Genomic DNA, 18,600 nt, shown 5'->3' with positions numbered 1-18,600 from the left:
AGTGGGAAACAATTGTCAGTGGAAGCTGCCTTCACGACTGCTGTTCACCTCAAAGTTAAACTTCCTGTATATTTCATTAGGAAAGGAGCTGAGGTTTTAGTCCAAAATGTTGCGTATTATTTCTCATGAAAAATGACCCCAAATGCAAACAATAGAGCAGTGCTTGCAAAACCTCTCATGTTCACTTCTAAAGAAATCAGGTATCTCCCAATCTGTTTCAAAATTTTCCCCAGAACCCCTTTGGTAAGCACTTAACTTACAGAGCCGCCTTTTCTTTCTTTCCTCGTAATTCTTTTAACAATGGTTTTGTGATGACGTCTCTGAGGATGAATACCCTAGAGTAGAATCCATGTTGCACCTAGAAACTTTAAGCTTACTGAAACTGAGTAGATATTCTTTCACTGTCTTTGTATCTCTTGTGACTTACAGTTCTCTCTCCACATTGCTTACTCTGTCCTTTCTGGTTTGAGGATCATGCTCTTTTATCAAGAAGATGGAAGGAGGCAGAATGAAGATGGAACTGCATAGCTCTGACTTTCCTCAGGACTTAACATTATGACAGGCTGAGCCATGGCCTTTTCCTAATTTTCTTCTGTTCCAAACTTAGTTGTTGTTTGTTGTGTTTTTTTTGCCTTTAGCATTTTTCACAAGCTTCAGATCATTATGGATTCTGATTTTAATCCTCAAGGATTATGATACTCTTATCCACAGGTAGGTTACATAACTCTATCCAGCTTTTCACATCTTATCCCATGAGACTCTCCCTGCACAAGAACTAGTTTCTTTAGATTTTGCCCCAATTTATTTTCCTTATTAGATTATTTATTGCATAGTCAGAATGTTCATATTTTAGCATCTTCTATGGTCTATAAATCACTGCCTCCTATAACCATGGGACCACGCTGACCCACCTTTCCTTTTTTTTAAAAAAAGAAAAACAACCTTTAGAAAGATGTTTTCTCAAAAAAAAAAAAACTGGAAGCAAATGTTCAGGGCTCCTTATTTAGGAAACATTAAATACCTCTTGAGGTTCAGAAACTGTTCACTGTACACAAAGAGGATCAAATCAAGGCCCTTTCTGAAGGAACTCACAGTGTAGTAGGAAAAAACTGACAAGTGAATGCAATTCACGGTGGTGGTTGCAAAAGTAGCCAGGATGCCAGCCATCCAGGCACTCCATCAGTTAGTCTCATGCCTTGCTTCTTAAAGTCCTAAAGTTATATCACATGTGTTTAGGGCTTCTGTTATATTCACAATAGCCAACCTGTGCTTTGTTGGTCAGAGGTCCAGAAGAAAATTTTCCCTCTGTTTCCACATTGGGAAAGGAGGGGGCGGGGGTCAGGAGATAAATTTTATCAGGTTTATTTTCTCCTGGCAGATTCAGATCTCAGAGATGTCAGGGTGGTTGACATTCTCCATGTCCCCACAGTTTTATAATTGGGTGAAATCATATTCTGATGGGTCCACATATCTTCTCCTGGGTGGTAAGCTCCCTCAGTCATCCTTGGATGTCTTCATAGGGCTTTTGTTCATGGTTCTTAGTTTCATGCTCACTTAAATCCTTGCTTTCAAGCTTCCAACTTCAGATTTTGTCAATTTCTTACACTGGATTTTTGTCCCTCCCCATTGTTTAGTTTTGTGTATTCTGGTTCAGGTTCCACCTAATAATGCTTCTAAGAATGTATTGTCTTCTCCTCCATTGACTTCTCAGTTACCTTTTTCTTCATTCTAAATGAGGCTTTATATATAGACTTCTTTCTATAGGTACTTTTTCCTGTTTGTTTGTTTGTTTTTCCTTAAATAGATTTTGCTTCTTCAGATCCTTCGTAAAGCAAACATCTAAATGTCTTCCCAGCTCTCGTTAAAAGATCTGATTCTTCCCCCAAAACAAAACTTACAGATCCTTGTAGGAACATTCTAGAAGAGAGAAGTACATGTTGTGCAAAACACATCTATGTATATTGTACCATGTACTGTGTTTTGTGATCAGCTGCTTCTGCTGCTCTATGTTCAGTATGGAATGCCTTTCCCTTTCCCATGTCAGCTTCTCTTCCCCTGAGCTTCTCCAGCCGTCATTTATCCTGCATGCAGAAAGGCACAGTTATTCATTCTCTTCCTGGTGCCCCACAGGACTTTGTTCATATCACAGTACTTACTATCACATGCCATATCGGTTTTTAAACATGTCTGCCCTCCCCTCCTCTTGGCCTGTGAGTCCTGCCGAGACACGGACTGGGTAGTGTGCCTGGTGGTGAGAACACACAGTCTGGAATCAGAATGGAAATGATTGCTGACTTCAGCACTTTGGAACTGTTCACTCACTGTGCACTTTATGTACTTGATATCCTAGTACCAACAATCCACTGGGCTAGACAGCAGTTTCATTTTCCAGAGTCAACTTAGTCTCCTCATTTATAAAATGAAGCTACTACTTAACTCATTGGATTGTTGGTACTAGGATATCAAGTACATAAAGTGCATAGTGAGTGAAGAGTGTCTAGAGTAGAAAAATGGATAGAATATAGCTAATAGGCCTGTTGGAGAAGACTCTTGAGAGTCCCTCGGACTGCAAGGAGATCCAACCAGTCCATCCTAAAGGAGATCAGTCCTGGGTGTTCATTGGAAGGACTGATGCTGAAGCTGAAACTCCAGTACTTTGGCCACCTCATGCAAAGAGTTGACTCATTGGAAAAGACCCTGATGCTGGGAGGGGTTGGGGGCAGAAGGAGAAGGGGACGACAGAGGATGAGATGGCTGGATGGCATCACCGACTCGATGGACATGAGTTTGAGTAAACTCTGGGAGTTGGTGATGGACAGAAAGGCCTGGCGTGCTGCGATTCATGGGGTCACAAAGAGTCAGACACGACTGAGCAACTGAACTGAACTGGATAGGCCTGTTTACTGTCTTATGCACATAATGTTAGAATATCTCTTTTTTAAAAGTACTCCTTATTTATTTTGGTAAAGTGGATTTTAAAAGTTATATTTATTTGTGTTTTAACATCTCAAGCACTATTGAAAGCATATTTTAGTGGCCTCTCTTCTTCAGAGAGGCCTTTTGGGCCCCCAGACTTAGCTGATTCCTCCTTTCAGAAGGATTTGCATCCCTTTTGGTCGAACAGGTTGAATCGCTGCATTATACAGATATTATGTAAATAGGCCTTTTCGGGGAAAGTGGTTTTTCAGCTCCACTCAAGTTGGGTCTTTGACTCAGCAGGTATCTTGAAGCAGATCACGTTTCTAAGACGCTGAGCTGTATGCTCAAGAAGGTATGAGACAGCCTCCCTCAGGCCTGTCAGTAGAGTTGTGCGAGAAGATGGGAGTACACGTCAGGGGGTACTGGGTGTCAGAGCGCAGCGTGCGGCTGCCGGAGTGCGGTTCAGACCACGGTAGTCTCGTCCAGGGTTGTCTGTGGGGAAGACTTGGACTTTTGAAAGAGTAAAAATTAATTGAAGAGATCAGGAAAGCATTCTAGACAAGGAGAAAGGAAGGAAGTAAAGACAGCCCAGAAAGCCTAAATCGTATTTAGCTGATCCTCAGGGCCTCTCTTTTCCTGTTTGTGTCATTTCTGCTCTGAGTTCTTAGAATGTTTGGCTTCATTTAATCTCTACTTTCAGATCTATTAAACCCTTAAGATTTTGTGCCCCAGCAAATGTGCTGTGCAGTAATGGTCTATTTTGCTTTTTATAACGAGCATAATTCTAGAAAATCTGAGGATCAGTTCTTTTTGTTCAGATGGAATAACTTTTTTTTAATAAACAGCTGATTTTATGTATCTGTTGGAAAGAATTCATTCACATTTTAGTTAATAAATTGAAATGATTATTGTGACTTTTAGAGAAAAGCATGCCTGTATCATAAAGGCTTTCTTTTAAGTTCTGATAAGAGAAATTTTGTGTGCTCTTTAAAGTTTGGTTTTGTATATAGGACAAGCATAATTAATTTCTATTTCAGTTGCTTAGAGATATGTTGAAGTTTGAGAAAGTTTAGGCTTTCTTGAAATCATATACTGATAGAGATAGACTCCATCCCCAAACTCACAGGAATTAATATCTAACAGGGCTGGAGGAGGCAGGGAGTTTAGCAAGGGGTAGAGTGACTAAGACAGGTCGTACTCAGTTGTCCTAAAAATGAATATTTGAGAGTCTAAGTGGCAAGAATTAATCATAATGGGAACTAAATTTCTGATGGACAGCCCCTTGTACCAAGAAAGATTTGTTTCACTAAGTAACTTACCTTTAGAAGTAGCCTCTGACTTTGAACTATAAAGGACAGCAGTGAAGAAAAGGAAGATTAAAGCTTTTTAGAAAACAAGATCAGATTGAGGAGACTTTGGGGAGTAGCGGTGAGATGAGGATTAAAAACTGAAGAGCAGAATAAACTCTTTTTAGGAATGTTTTGGGACTGGAACTCTGAATGACTACTTCCCAGTTGAGTTAGACTGCTAACATATTTAACTTGAAATAAGAGTTCTCTGGTCCTAGCGACTGTAGGCGGGAACAGAATAATGAAAGGATCAGGGCTGAATACGTGTACCAGTTGTCCCTGCCCGAACAGGAAAGCGGAGAAATTGGTAGATTTGTGACTGTAGTTGCATCTAGCTAGTTTAATTAATAAGACCTATGTGTTTATTAAAAAAAAAAACCTTGTGGAGGGGAACCAAAGAGAGGGTAGAGTCAAGAATGCCAAGTGGAGATAAAATTGTGACCTGGTGGTATATTATTGTATTAGAGGAAACAAAGACTTGGAACAGCCTTTTATTTTAGGATTCCCCTTAAGTGTGTTTTATTTCACTGTGTTATATACATAGATCCTCTGTCTTCTATCTTAGCAGGCCTTGTTTTTCAAATGCAGTCTTACCTGCTACCCTGAAATAGATGAAATCAAGAGGTGGGAGCAGATGTGTTGTCCTTCTACCCTTATCCCCTTAACTTCTTCCTCAGTGGCTCCTAAGGTGGTTTTGCAGTCTGTATAACCAATTTGAAAATTTCTCTCTTAGATAAAGATTTCATGCAAGCCAGAAGAAGTCATTGGCTTATCACCAGTGATGATTTATCATAAGGAGCAGATTTCCCCACAGTCTTGTTCTCTGTAGCAAAGTTTTGCATTTTATAATAACACATGGCAGTTAATCTGAGGAACAGGAAGGAGAGAAATCCCCTCGACTGCTGTAACATGTGCTCTTACCTAAAGCCATTCATCTTTTCCTGCTCTTGATTTTCTGTGAAAGGCCTGATGTCAGAACACAGCTTAACTTGATTTTGTAATATGTTGTAATCATTGCTTATAAAATGTGTCTTTATGTGTATTTTCTAGCAAATAGTTAGGCTAGGTATATAAAAACGCCAAAGATAGTTTTAACCTGTCATGGATTTTTCAGGTTCAGGGCATCTGTGAACTTTAAACTCCATGAATGAGAGACTGCAACTCTTTTTCACCCACATTTCTACACATGTGCCTACCTAGCCTCTCTTTTTACTAAACTTTTATAGCATTTGTTAATCATGTACAACCCCGTGACATTTCTTCTGTTGGTTTTTCAGGCTGCGGTTGTTGAACTTTTTCCCATGTTTGCGTTGTCTCACCATCTAGACGTTAAGCTGCTTAAGAACAGGAGTTAAGACATAAGGGCTTTGTCCTCCCTGTGTACTGTAGGCATTCACTAAATAGTTGCTTTGATTTTTATTTTGGCAGCCTTAACACATACATTTTCTGTTGTTGCTAAAAACTAGACTTGTCATCTTGCTTTAATGCGTGATGACCGGCTTGTTATGGACCTAGTCTTAGGCTATCAGCAAACTGGCAGAATTTTAACTATAATTTCTTCCTTAATAAAATGTGTTCTGAGCTAGGTAAATCGAAGTATACTGATGTTTCTTACACAGTGAAGTATGAGAATGTGAGAAGGCATCTTGAAAGTACTTTAAATTCTGTCTTTGAGTTCTGTTCTAAAAAATAAAACTACTATAAACAACTTCACCTGCTATCCTGCCCTCGAATTATTTAGAACCGAAAATAGTGATTTTGTACATATGTGAAAATTGTAAATTGAAACTAAAATTTTAACATCATAAAACATTTAAACATATCAGCAATCCCTTAAAAATACACAATCCTTCCCTAATGTATCACGCTGTGCTGTGTTTAGTCAGTCAGTCGTGTCTGACTCTGCGACCACATGGACTGTAGCCTTCCAGGCTCCTTTGTCCATGGAATTCTCCAGGCAAGAATACTGGAGTGGGCTGCCATGTCCTCCTCCAGGGGATCTCTCCAACCCAGGGATCGAACCCAGGTCTCCCATAGTGCAGGCAGATACTTTACCATTTGAGCCACCAAGGAAGCCGAATGTATTATGCTGCTGCTGGTAAGTCGCTTCAGTCGTATCCGACTCTGTGAGACCCCATAGACGGCAGCCCACCAGGCTCCCCCATCCCTGGGATTCTCCAGGCAAGAATACTGCAGTGGGTTGTTGCCATTTCCTTCTCCAAATGTATTATGCTACTTCTAATTAAATACGTTAACACTAAAATTAGTATTGTTTAGTATAAAGTGTGTTCAGTGACATGATTTTCATTGTAGTTTGCTTATGGTAAGTTTATTGTTGTTATTTATTTGGCTGCTCCAGGACTTAGTTGTGGCGTGTGAGATCTAGTTCCCTGACCAGGGATCAAACCTGGGCCTCTTGCATTGGGAGCACAGGGTCTTAGGCACTGGACCACCAGGGAAGTCCCTGCTTACAGAATAAACTTAAAGGTTGTTCTCATGTCTTGTTTGTCTTTGTACTCTGTTGGTAGTAAGAAGGCTTATTAGTTAGGTTGACTGCATAGCACCTCTGGGAGAATGCTGGATGTTAGCTCTACATTCCTGGGAGGAAACTATTGTGCACAGAGCCATTTTCTGGCAACTGGGAAATGTTCTTACATTGGCTTTTCGGGAACTACTAATCTGTTCAGTATTGAGTATTAAAAAAAAAAATTGTTGTTAGACATTTATCAAGTAGTAAATGGGCTTCAAATTGCTTTTCCTTCTCTTGAAGTGAAGTGGCTCAGTCGTGTTCAACTCTTTGCAACCCCGTGGACTGTAGCCTGCCTGGCTTCTCCGTCCATGGGATTCTCTAGGCAAGAATACTGGAGTGGGTTACCATTTCCTTCTCCAGGAGTTCTTCCCGACCCAGGGATTGAACCCGGGTCTCCCGCATTGGAGGCAGACGCTTTAACCTCTGAGCCACCAGGGAAGCCCTTCCTTCTCTTATTTGATCCTTATAAGAGAAAAAAGCAGATGTCATAAAATAGGGTCCTGGCATATTAAGAGACTTGCATGCACTTATATGTTCAAGGTTATGTTAATTACGGTTGCCTTATAGAGTCCATCTGCAATTTTCAGCCCAGTGTTTTCTCCGTTACAGCTATTGACTTGTACATAGTGAATTTATATGCCAGTGTGAAGTCCTGTATAAGCAAAGGGAAATGAAGTCGCATCAGGTTGCATCCAGGTTGCTATTTAAAAGGAGTTGTGTATTCGAATGGAATTATTTAGAATCTTAGAAACAAAGGAATCAACTTCCTTTGTGTCAGTGGTTGTCAACAAGGGGTAATTTTGCCTCTCCACACGCCAGTAGCTATTGGGCAATGTCTGGAGACATTTCTCACTGTCCGAATTGGGGGGGGGCGGGGGCGGCTGTGCACAGGAGCCGCTAGCATCCGGCAGTGCTGCTCAACGCCTCCAGGGCAGAGGACGGCCCCGCGCGGCGAGAGACGAACTGTCATTTCTCCTGAATGTCAGTTGTGCCGAGGTTCATCTGCCCTGCTGTATGTATTGCAAGGAATGGAATTACCAGAAGCCCTCTCAGCCAGAACAGATTTGGGCCAGAGGTGGGGTGGGAATGTGGGCAGGGAGGTAGAGTAGGTGGTTACAGATGTGTCTGTAGAAGTTTTGATGGATTTATCTGATTTCCTTTTTCTTGGCCTTTCTTTGTGCCAACACTTGGCATAGCAATAGTAGACAAAACAGTGAAGAAAACTTCTTTTTGCAAGCAACTGAGAAGAGTGGTCCCATACCCTGAGCTAATGATGTCAGTCCACTTCCTGTGACACTTGCAACTTCACTGCAAGCCAGCCAGCCATGCTGTTGGGCTCCCATGATGTCTAGGCACATACATGATTTTGTTTTCTGGCAAGATTGTAAGAATTATAAACTAGCCAGTTAATTTCCCAAGGTATTTTGTAATCATAGTTCGCCTTGGGAGGATCCACGTTCCTTGTAGTTTCTATATCATGCGCCGTCTGTGAGTGTCTTGGCTAACATACTCTTGTTTGATTTCATTAGCCTAAAATCAAAGAAAGTAGATGTTATTTTTTAGAGGACTTTTTAAGTTCACAGCAAAATTGAGTGGAGTACAAAAAGTTCCCATATACCTCCTGCCTGTGAGCAGTTATCTTTGATTTTATTTTAATACTAGTTTTCAGATAAACTTTATATAGATGCAAATGTTATTCTGTTAATGCAGAGTTCCTTAGTTCCAGCCTTCACTAAATGTAGAGCAAAAGTGAGGAGAAGATGGGTTTTTACTAAGTTACGAGGTTGTTTTTTTTTTTTTTTTTTTGCTTTTTCCCTATGAAGTAGAAGAGGGAACCTCAGTTTATCTTAATAGGCTTCTTGTTGAGTTTGGCTACCTAAAGTTCTAGGGCATTAATCTTCCTTAAAGTTTTCCCATGTAGTTGTACATCACCTTTTTATATTGGGGAGATTTTTTTTCCCCCTCCTGTGAAGTTTTCCTTATTTAGAATTCAATTTTTGGTTAACTGAAATCTTGAGAGTCCCTTGGACTACAAGGAGATCCAGCCAGTCCATCCTAAAGGAGATCAGTCCTGGGTGTTCATGGGAAGGATTGACGCTGAAGCTGAAACTCCAATACTTTGGCCACCTGATGTGAAGAGCTGACTCATTGGAAAAGACCCTGATGCTGGGAAAGATTGAGGGTGGGAGGAGAAGGGGACGACAGGATGAGATGGTTGGATGGCTTCACCGACTCAATGGACATGGGTTTGGGTGGACTCCAGGAGTTGGTGATGGACAGGAAGGCCTGGCGTGCTGCAGTTCATGGGGTTGCAAAGAATCGGACACGACTGAGCAACTGAACTGAACTGAACTGAAACCAAGTTAAGTTATTCAGTCTGACAGTGTGACTACTTTAAAGGTTAGAATGTGCCTTAGCCACCAAACCTTGTAATTGAGAGTGTTCTAGGACTTTATTAGTGTGATTTTGTTAATGCCTTATGCATTTGGAGCCAAGAGGAGACTGATGGTTGTGTTGTCGATTAGAATTTTTTCATCCTGGCTGCCAAGTCTCATTTGTTCCTTTAGTGAAATATTTCTTCTCCAAGTCATGACTGATGGACATTCTTTAATGTTTCTGTAATTTTTTGCTTCCTTTTCATCATGGGTCTCACAGGCTCCTGGGATTTGCCTTAAGCATTTAACTTGTTAAGAAAGCTAAATAATAGTCTATACAAAGACAAAGCGAATAGTCTATACAAAATCTAGAGCTTGGTGTTACTTAAAAAAAAAAAATCTCAGATAAGGTCTGGCTTTCAAGTGTTGACTATATAAGTTATGTGACTTGGACAAATTATTCTAGAGTCTGTTCCTTTATCTGTTAAATGCACGCTATACCTCCTGCTCTGCATACCTCAGAACATGAGCAGCAAATGAAATAATGACTGTGAGAGTGCTTTGTGAATTGTTCAACATAGTGCAAGTGTGAGGTAGGATGCAAATAGAAGGGTGAGCATTAGGAAATTACACTGATGGTGAATTGGAATTCTGTTTGAAGAATTTATTTTCCTTTCTACTGACTCGTATGGTGTTGATTGCTTTTTCTTCATTTTAGTAAATTCAGAGATGACTTACTGCATTTAGTTGTAGTTTCTATCTTCTTATAAATAACGTCATTAGGGTTAAAAGCATCACTGACTGAAACGTTTTAATTTAGCATAGGTCAGTGATTGGGGCAAGGGAAAAATTATAAAAAGAAAACTAAATTCACCAAATAGCCTAGACTGTACCTGATAAAGTGTCATTGTCGTCGTCGTCATCATCATTAGTGGTGATTTCTCATCAATTCTGTAGAACTCAGTTTTCTGTGCTCTTCTCAAGAACTCCAGTTCGTAGTTTGACCTGCCGTCCTAGTCTCAATAAGACAGTTATTCTAAGTAGTAATTACACTTCACCCTTCCCCTCCCCCAAGCAATTACTTATATGCTTTGTGGATTCTGGATGGTAGCAGATCAAGTGAGTTTAGTCACAATTTATGAAAGCCTTTTTATCTTGATAGCATTATATCATATTTGATGCTATTTATAAAAGAACCAGGGAACCAACCACAGGACTCCAGGTCTTGTGTTGTGAATGATTGATAGAACCGTTAAGGACAGAGTGGGCAGGCCACTGGAAATGATTCCATTTAAAGGGTAGCTTCGCCCCTGCCTCCTTGGCCTTTGTGACTAATGGAAAAATACTCTTTTCAGATTCAAAAGCCTTTTCATTACGCCTTTCTCCTCCAAAATACATGATCAGTTTTATAATCAGGAAGAACTTAAATTATTTTTTTTCTATTGGCTTATGTTTGTTTTTCATAAAATGGCTTTTTTTTTTTTTTTCATTTAATGGGCTCAGAATACAATCCTATACTGAACTTCACAGGCTTGCTTTTTTTATGTATAGCATAAATCAGCTCAGCTGGCTACATGCCCCACTAACTGAAACTTCATAATGTAGCTGGAACCAAATTATGCTCTGGAGCACTGAGTCTTTAAACTGGACTGTTGGCTTACAAAAGCAAATGGTGAAGCGTCTGTCAGGACAAGAAGCTCCCTCTCCTGAACCTTGAGCAAGTTTTTCCTCACTGATTTCAGGGGCTCCGAGTTCACGAGCAAAATCCTAACCAAGTTTATCTTGCTAGGACAACCTTTTCTAGATGCTCAATAAAGAAAGAATAATTCTTCTCCCGCTTAACCACGAAAGAACAACATATGTTTCTAACGTCAGCTTTTTATTTTTTTTTTTATCTTTCATTTTTTTGTTGGTAAATCTCCCAGACAACAGCAGTTCTGTAGAGAGTTTAAATATGAAGGAATGGCAGGACGGGCTAAGGGCACTTCTACCCAACATTAACATCAACTTTGGTGGACTGCCCAATTCTTCCTCCCCCTCCAACGCCAACCACAGTGCACCAGCGTCCAACACTGCCACCACCGACAGCCCGAGTTGGGACCGCCCTGGCAGCTGGACAGACCCAGCCATCATCACAGGTAACTTTCTCGCTCCTTCAGCTCCACTGACTGCCACTGGTTTGGTTTTTTAGCACAGATGTTCTAAAAGCAGAGGTCTCATCAACATAATCTTCCCCCAAAGTCACAAGTGTGTGGCAGCTTCTTTGATCCTCTGGGGTCACATAGCCTCAGTTGTTAACTCTGTTGGCCTAGTTGTGTAATAAGGCGTTTGGTACCTAGGTTGCTTCCTTTGATGTCAGTAGGTGCTCACGTCTGACAGCATGCGTGTATTTTGTAGGTCTCAAAGTACAAAAGGATCCGACGTATCCTCTTAAAGGAACATACTCCACTTTAAAACATAAAGCTCTCTATTATAAGGCTATCTGGTCCGTGTATCCCTACTAGAGAAGGAGAAGCACAATTGGGAAATACAATCTTGGGGACTGGTTTTTGCAACTCCGCCTCTGTGACACGGGGGGATAATGCCTGTATAGTTGAAGAGGAGGCATGGGTTTGTGTGACAATAAATCGTGGTGGTTGTGGGTGGAGGATAAAAGCAACGTAAGCCTGAGAACGTCTTATTTGGACAGAGTTGAAAATTGCATTTCTTTTTGGATAAACTAAGCTCCTTAAAATTTTTTGTTTGATGAATTTCTTATTCTCTCTGCACAGACTCACCCTCTTCCTTCTTGTTTTGTTTTCTCTCCTTAGGTATTCCAGCATCTTCAGGAAACAGTTTAGACTCTCTTCAAGATGACAATCCTCCACACTGGCTAAAATCCCTTCAGGCCCTCACAGAGATGGACGGCCCCACTGCCGCTCCGTCACAAACCCACCACAGCGCCCCCTTCAGCACACAGATCCCTCTGCACAGAGCCAGCTGGAACCCCTACCCTCCTCCTTCAAACCCTTCCAGCTTTCACTCCCCACCCCCAGGCTTTCAGACAGCCTTCAGACCCCCCAGCAAAACCCCCACAGATTTATTACAGAGTTCAACACTGGACCGCCACTAGGGAAAGAGGAGAATTCATTAGAAAATGCAGGATTTGTCCCACCCTGTTTTCTCCCTCTCAGCCCACCCACAGCTCCCTTCTCATCTCTTACGTTCTGAAGAATCCAGTTCCTGATCAATTTTTTTTTCTCCCTACCCCCAGATGCAATGCGATCACAGGGTCATTACCATCCTTTTTTTTAATGTAAAAGTTTCTGTTGATCCAGCATTCAAGTGACACTGTTGAATGTTTTCTAAAAATGCCTTTTTAAGGAGGAAAAAAAAAGAAATCAAAGGGCAGTCTCGAAACTTAGAAAATTACTGTTTGTCTGTTGCGCATAATAATGATATAATCTGCTTAGCAGAAAATGACGATTAATCTCTAGGAAAGGTGAAGTAAATGCATTATCAACTGCAGAAGTTTGAAAACCAGGTTGAAATGAGATTGCTAAATGCATGGGGGAAAGCAGTGGTCCTGGCATCCATCTTGTATTCAGCTTATCACTATTGCAGGGAAAATGCTTTTAATTTAATTTTTAATTCTTTTGGCAAGTTGATGGAAAGGACTTGATTGTGTTGTTAAGCTTAAGAATTTATTGGAAGTTGATGGAAAGATAAATTGATCTGTAGTAGTAACTGGCCTGTTGCTAAAGAGTTTATAAGGAGGGGAGAAGTGATTTTTTTTAAAGGAGAAAAAATTTTGACTTTAGATTTAAAATAAATTCAGATGTTTTAAAGAAAAAAAGTATTCACAGATTTAATACCTATGCATAATATATAAGAGCTGAAATATAAGTGATTTTGTCAATCTTTCTCCTCTGTCAGAATCTTTTTTTCTTTTTACCGTAAATTCACCTGACTAAGGGCACTCTGAGATAGCACTGCTCTGGGGCCATCTGATCACCATCAGGAGCAAATCTCTGACCTCCTTGCCTGCAGCTTTTACTTAACCCTGTAGTTTCTGAACGTTTGTGCAGTATTGAAAAGACAGGAGAAAAGAAAACAGAAACCTGGTTATAACCTGATGCTAAAACTAAAAAAAAAAAGGAAATGTACCTCTTTCTTCAGAATTAAAACTAAAATCTTAAATAAAACAGAAAACTTGATGATGACCATTGGGTTGTTCTTGTTTTTGTTTTTCCATTTTGTTGCATGTGAATTTGAAACATTTCGTGATAACAGTCATCTGGTGTTTCCATGGATTTTACATCTTCAGCAATAGGGAAGATGGGTTAGAAGAAGAAACTAGAAAAAAAAAGTAATCTTACTGTCAGGCGTTGCCATGTGTGATGATCAGCCCGTCTTATCTTCAAGAGTTCCTCTCCCAGTGGCTTTCAGTAGAAGATGCTTCTTTGTGCTGTTGCATTGTGTGGGCCACACCTTTGCAACTGAGAGGCCTCACGTGCCACAAAGGAGCACATAGGCTGTGTCATGCTGAGATGTTGGCGGTCTCGGGGAGACTGGCAGGACCAGCAGGCGGGGTGCCATCCAAGCAGCAGCACGTGTGCGTGCTACGACGGGAAAGAGATCGGGAACACTGATGCGGGAAACCCACAGAGAAGTCTTTCGTGACCAGCTATCCTAGGGAGGACCTAAGAGGGAGAGAGAGTCACTGACCATCGGAGAGGATGAGGTTGCTAGAAATCTGCGTGATTTGGGTTACATTCAGAAGTTCAAAGCTGGAGTTGGTATATTTCCAGCTACCTCCATTAAGCAGATCTTTGTGGAATGAATTAAGTAAATCTTTTGAGATTTTACGTTCTGGTTTTTTTCGGGTTGATTGTCCTTCTTCTTACCTTTAATATGTACTTCAATTTGATACCAAAATTTTTTTTAACAATCTTTGAAGAATGTGAAGCAGATTGTTTCAAATACATGTCACCACAAGTAGATATGACTGGGTGAACAGCAAATTGTGTTTTAAAAAATTAAGCACAATGTAACCTGTGATAGGAGAAGACTATAGGCTGTAGGCTTTCTTTAGTCTGTAAGCTTTGCTTCAGTTGCCTACATCTTCCAGTTGCCTAAATCTTCACTTTGTGCTGCAGAGTGGTGGCCCAACACACAAGTAATATCAGGTAGCCATGAATTATTATCAAGGCTTTGGGGCATTCAGGCCAGGGGAGTTGGTATATCAATAAAAATGTAAAAGGAGGGCAATTCTATCTTGCATGGCTGTGCTATGATTGTGTATGTGCTTAATGAAACATACATACAGAAGACCTTATAAAATATATAAATACCATTTAAAAAATAATAAAACCCTCTATGCCTACCACCTAATTAGAACCTATAGAACCCTCTATGCCTACCACCTAATTAGAACCTATAATATCGTGAAAGACCTCCTATCTCTCCCTTTCCAGTTTTCTTTCCTTCCCATCAACAGACAACCATAATCTTGATATCTGTGCTAATCTTTCTTTTTAAAATCTTGCGATGACATACATATCCCTGAATAATGCATTGTTTCATTTTTTTAAAAAGCTAAGTTGCAAAGCAAAACCTAAATGTGTAAGGAAGAGCAGTATTATCACCATCAGATCCAGGCTTTTAGAAGATAAATTGAACGGATTCTCTAGGTCATAGTTTGGCTTTAGTTTCACTGATAATTTATAAAAGCCAGTTCTGGGGAAGACGATGCAAGGCCATGAGTGAATCCTGGAGAAGGATGCCAGTGGGGCCTCTGACAGGGCTGCCGGCAGTCTGACCCTGGGCGTCTGGCAGAGACACTGATGCAAGTAGTCTGCTCTGTTTCCTGTGTGTGAGCTCTCTGGTTTCCCTCCAGTCCTCTGGAGTTGATCAAAGCCCAACCTATGGGAATGGGATGGTTTAAAAGAAGCGTCAGCTGATCAATTCACCAGGGCATGGAGGGGAGAACAGAAATTTCATTAGATTTGGTCAAAATCAGATAAGTGCAAAAAAGAATCTGGACCAAACCAATTTAGGCGGTCTGCTGGCATAACAGCAGTAGGAATCTTGGTACTGACAGCCCTCAATGTCTGTCTCTGGGCTCACAATTCTTAGATCTGGTGCACTGCCGACATTCCTAGTGTTCCCTTCACCTGTCTCCTTTCTTGGGTCTTTTCCCCCCTGTATTCCTGTATGCCATATCTTGGTCTTTTTTCCTCTAATTTTGTTGGAGTGACATCTTCCAGAAACTCCTTGAGAAATGCACATGGGAAATAAATATTTTAGTATTTTGCATACCTGAAAATACTGTTTCAGTTGATACACCGTAAATTGTTGATACAGAAAATTGTAGATATTTTTCCCTTTAGAACTTTGAAGGCCTTACTCTCTTGTCTTCTTGCTTCCAGTATTACTGTTAAAAAAAATTCAAAGCCACTCGTATGTAGTCCTTTTGTCTCTCTCTCTCTCTCAGGAAGCTTGTAGAAATTGTCTTCTGTGTTCCTTGATATGGGTCTATGCTGAGCACAGTGGATACACACTAGGTTTTTAAAACCCGGTGACTCACGTCCTTCAGTTCTAGGAAATTTTCTTGACTTATTTCACAAGTGAATTTCTTGCAGTTATTTTCACTGTTCTCCCTTTCTAAAAATGCCCTTACTCTGGACTTTCGCCTTTTTTTCCAATTTGCCAGCTCGGTCTTTTGCTCTTTCTAGGAAGTTTTATCTCGAGTTTGTTTATACATGTAGCTGTCTTCTCCTTGCCTTGTGTCTGTTTCTCCCAGTTGGTTTTACCTCTTTGCTCTGATCTCTGTCTTTCACATTAGAGACTTCGCAGATCCCTGGTAACTCTTATCCACTCATGAATAAGACTAAAAAGCTGACAGGAAGTTTTGTAAACAGGAAGGCATGCCAACTTTGAACTTCACTTTGGGAAAGTCTGGATGGGCTCTGTTGGGGAAGACCTATTGTCAATGTCTTTGGGCTTTTTCTCCTGGGCTGGTCAGATTGTCTAGAGAAGAGTCTCATGGTGGCTGGTGAGGGTCTGAGGCCAGAGCTGCTACGGTAGTCTCTGTATTCATTATGAGAATGTTTACTTCATCCTTGTTTTCAGTCCTTTTCTCTCCAGAGATTGTCTCCAAGTAAATACCTGTCCATTTAAGAAACGTGTGGTTGCACTATGGTGTGGAGTCGGGGATTGAATCTAGGAAACTTAACTTCTTGAAACAGCTTTCTCAGTAAGCTTTACTTTAGCCCCGCCCCACACATTTTATCCGTGCTTCTCAGGGCACCTGGCAGTGTGTGCCCTTGAGGGTGCTGTGGTGTGAATGGTGTTGGGTCTCAGCATCTCTGCTGCTAGCGTGAAGTTTCTCACCAGCCAGGTGACTCAAACTGCTGTTTTCTTGGTCACCGCATTTTGCTCTGTCATCTCCTCTCAGGGTCTCCCTGCTTTTTTCTTTATTCTAATTTTAAGTTAAGTATGTAGGTTTAATCTACCATCTTAGTCCAGTTTTGTGCTCTGATTTTGTAAGCTAATCGGCATAGATTTTTAGGCAGTAGAGGAACAAGCGCTAGCCACCATGTTGTGTATATATATATATGTATATATATGGTTTGAATGGCACCTGCCCACATGTTCTGTTAACCTTGAAGTGGTTTCTCTCTTTTTAATATCCTCTTTTCCAATGAAGCTCTTTTGATTTACAATCATTAGTTTGTTTTCCCAAAGCTTATCATACAGGGGATTATTTTAATGATTAAAATTTTGAACTAGATGTCCGCATTTACTGCAGTTTTAGGGGACATAGCAAGTCAGATGGATGTGGGTCATTTTCTAGGCTACCCTGAGTTAGAGCAATTCTGGAAATTGCAGAGGAGGAAATAGCCTCCCCTTGGCACTGTATGGATTATATTTTGTGAGCAGGTAATAAGTGTCAACAGTGTGTATCCACAAGGATTATGCCATGACAACCCATAACAGAGCTGAATACAGTTAGCACTCTCCACCACCTGCCTGAATTTAAAGACGTGGCATCCACTGCACATGTTATTCAAGTTTTCTATCAAGTTTTTACCATCATCATTTGATTTACGCTCCTTATTATATTTAGGGTATGTAAACTTTAAAGAGTTGACAGCTTCTATACTTTAAACATAATCATGAAACATATCCTTTGTCAGATATGGCTATTTCCACTCAAGAGATCTATCCAAGTGAAAGATGACTGAGGACGTTAGCATGAATTATTTAAAAACCAAATACTTATTTTGTCACAAAAATCAGTACTCAGTTCTTTGTGCTTAACACATTATTAGCTTAGTCTAGACATAGCTTTTAGACATGCGGGCAATTTCCTACTGGAAAGAACTGCCTTTGAAAATTCATTTCTAAAATTGCCACTGAACAAATTGATTTAAAGAAGAGAATACATGATTATGGGGGGGAAATGCCTTTAAAGGGTAAGATAACAGTTTCCATTGGTGGTAACCCAAATAATTTGAGAAAGAACATAAACATTGGCCCAAATGTTCAAGGCACATCTCATAAGAATTGGCCATTCTAAAGTATTCGGCACTTGCTCCGTCTCTGAAGGAAACTGAGTATGTTATGCGGGTGTTTGTAAATGGAGTCCTTGCACTTCCTTCTACAGCTTCCCTCCTGAGTTGATGGGAGTAGGTATATATGACCAATAGAGGTTAATAGTTCAAATAGAATATTTTTGTGTAGGCTGGGTGATTTTAAAACTAAGGCTCATAAATAATTAAGAGAATTTAAAGAGAAAGAGCCGACTCTAGAAAAGACCCTGATGCTGGGAAAGATTGAAAGCAGAAGGGGATGACAGAGGATAAGATGGTTGGATGGCATCACTGACTCAATGGACATGAGTTTGAGCAAGTCCTGGGAGATGGTGAAGGACAGGGAAGCCTGGCGTGCTGCAGTCCACGGGGTTGCAGAGACAGACACGACTGAATCACTGAAAAACAACAACAAAGAGAAACAATGATCTGTGGGATATTTTTGTTTTCAGCTTTAGTATTTGCAAAACAGATAACTATTAATAAAATACCTAAGGTCCAGAAGATTGCATACAGTCCAGATGTGAATTCCTTGGTTTTTATCAGTCTCCTTAATATGCAAAAACTACGTAAACAGACTCAGAGAAGTTGAGTCTTGTCCTGGGTCACAGATTTAATAGCAGAGCTAAAGCTTGCTGTCACCCATTCTCAGCTGCATTTATCCATTACTTTGCTCATCCTCCCTTTCTGTTCTGAAACTCCAAGTGTTTGCCGCCTTTCTTGTTTATATTTGTAAAATGACTGAGATAAGGATGGAATTGCCTGCTTCCTCCTTGTTTTATTTTTCTTTCTTCCTTATTTTAGTAAAGTGGTGGTGAAATGAAGGGTGTGAAGAGATACTTCTTGTTCCG

The 18,600-nt window shown here is 40.5% G+C and overlaps 1 protein-coding gene across 4 annotated transcripts in view; it reads left to right on the top strand.

The window, feature by feature from the left end:
* Positions 1-13,375, top strand: part of CNOT4 (CCR4-NOT transcription complex subunit 4) — a 149,657-nt gene extending 136,282 nt beyond the window's left edge. For 2 of the 4 annotated variants that reach the window (XM_043873529.1, XM_043873527.1), the window contains exons 11-12: positions 11,099-11,311; positions 11,984-13,375. In XM_043873529.1, the coding sequence (XP_043729464.1) occupies positions 11,099-11,311; positions 11,984-12,285 (515 nt within the window). In that variant the 3' untranslated portion in view covers positions 12,286-13,375. The remainder of the gene's footprint in view (positions 1-11,098; positions 11,312-11,983) is intronic. The other 2 variants (XM_043873531.1, XM_043873530.1) reach the window with 1 other exon arrangement.
* The last annotated feature ends 5,225 nt before the right edge of the window (positions 13,376-18,600 follow it).

This window comes from Cervus elaphus, chromosome 18 (genome assembly GCF_910594005.1).
Source record: "Cervus elaphus chromosome 18, mCerEla1.1, whole genome shotgun sequence".
Classification (NCBI taxonomy): domain Eukaryota; kingdom Metazoa; phylum Chordata; class Mammalia; order Artiodactyla; family Cervidae; genus Cervus; species Cervus elaphus.
This window is presented reverse-complemented; position numbering and strand designations above follow the sequence as displayed.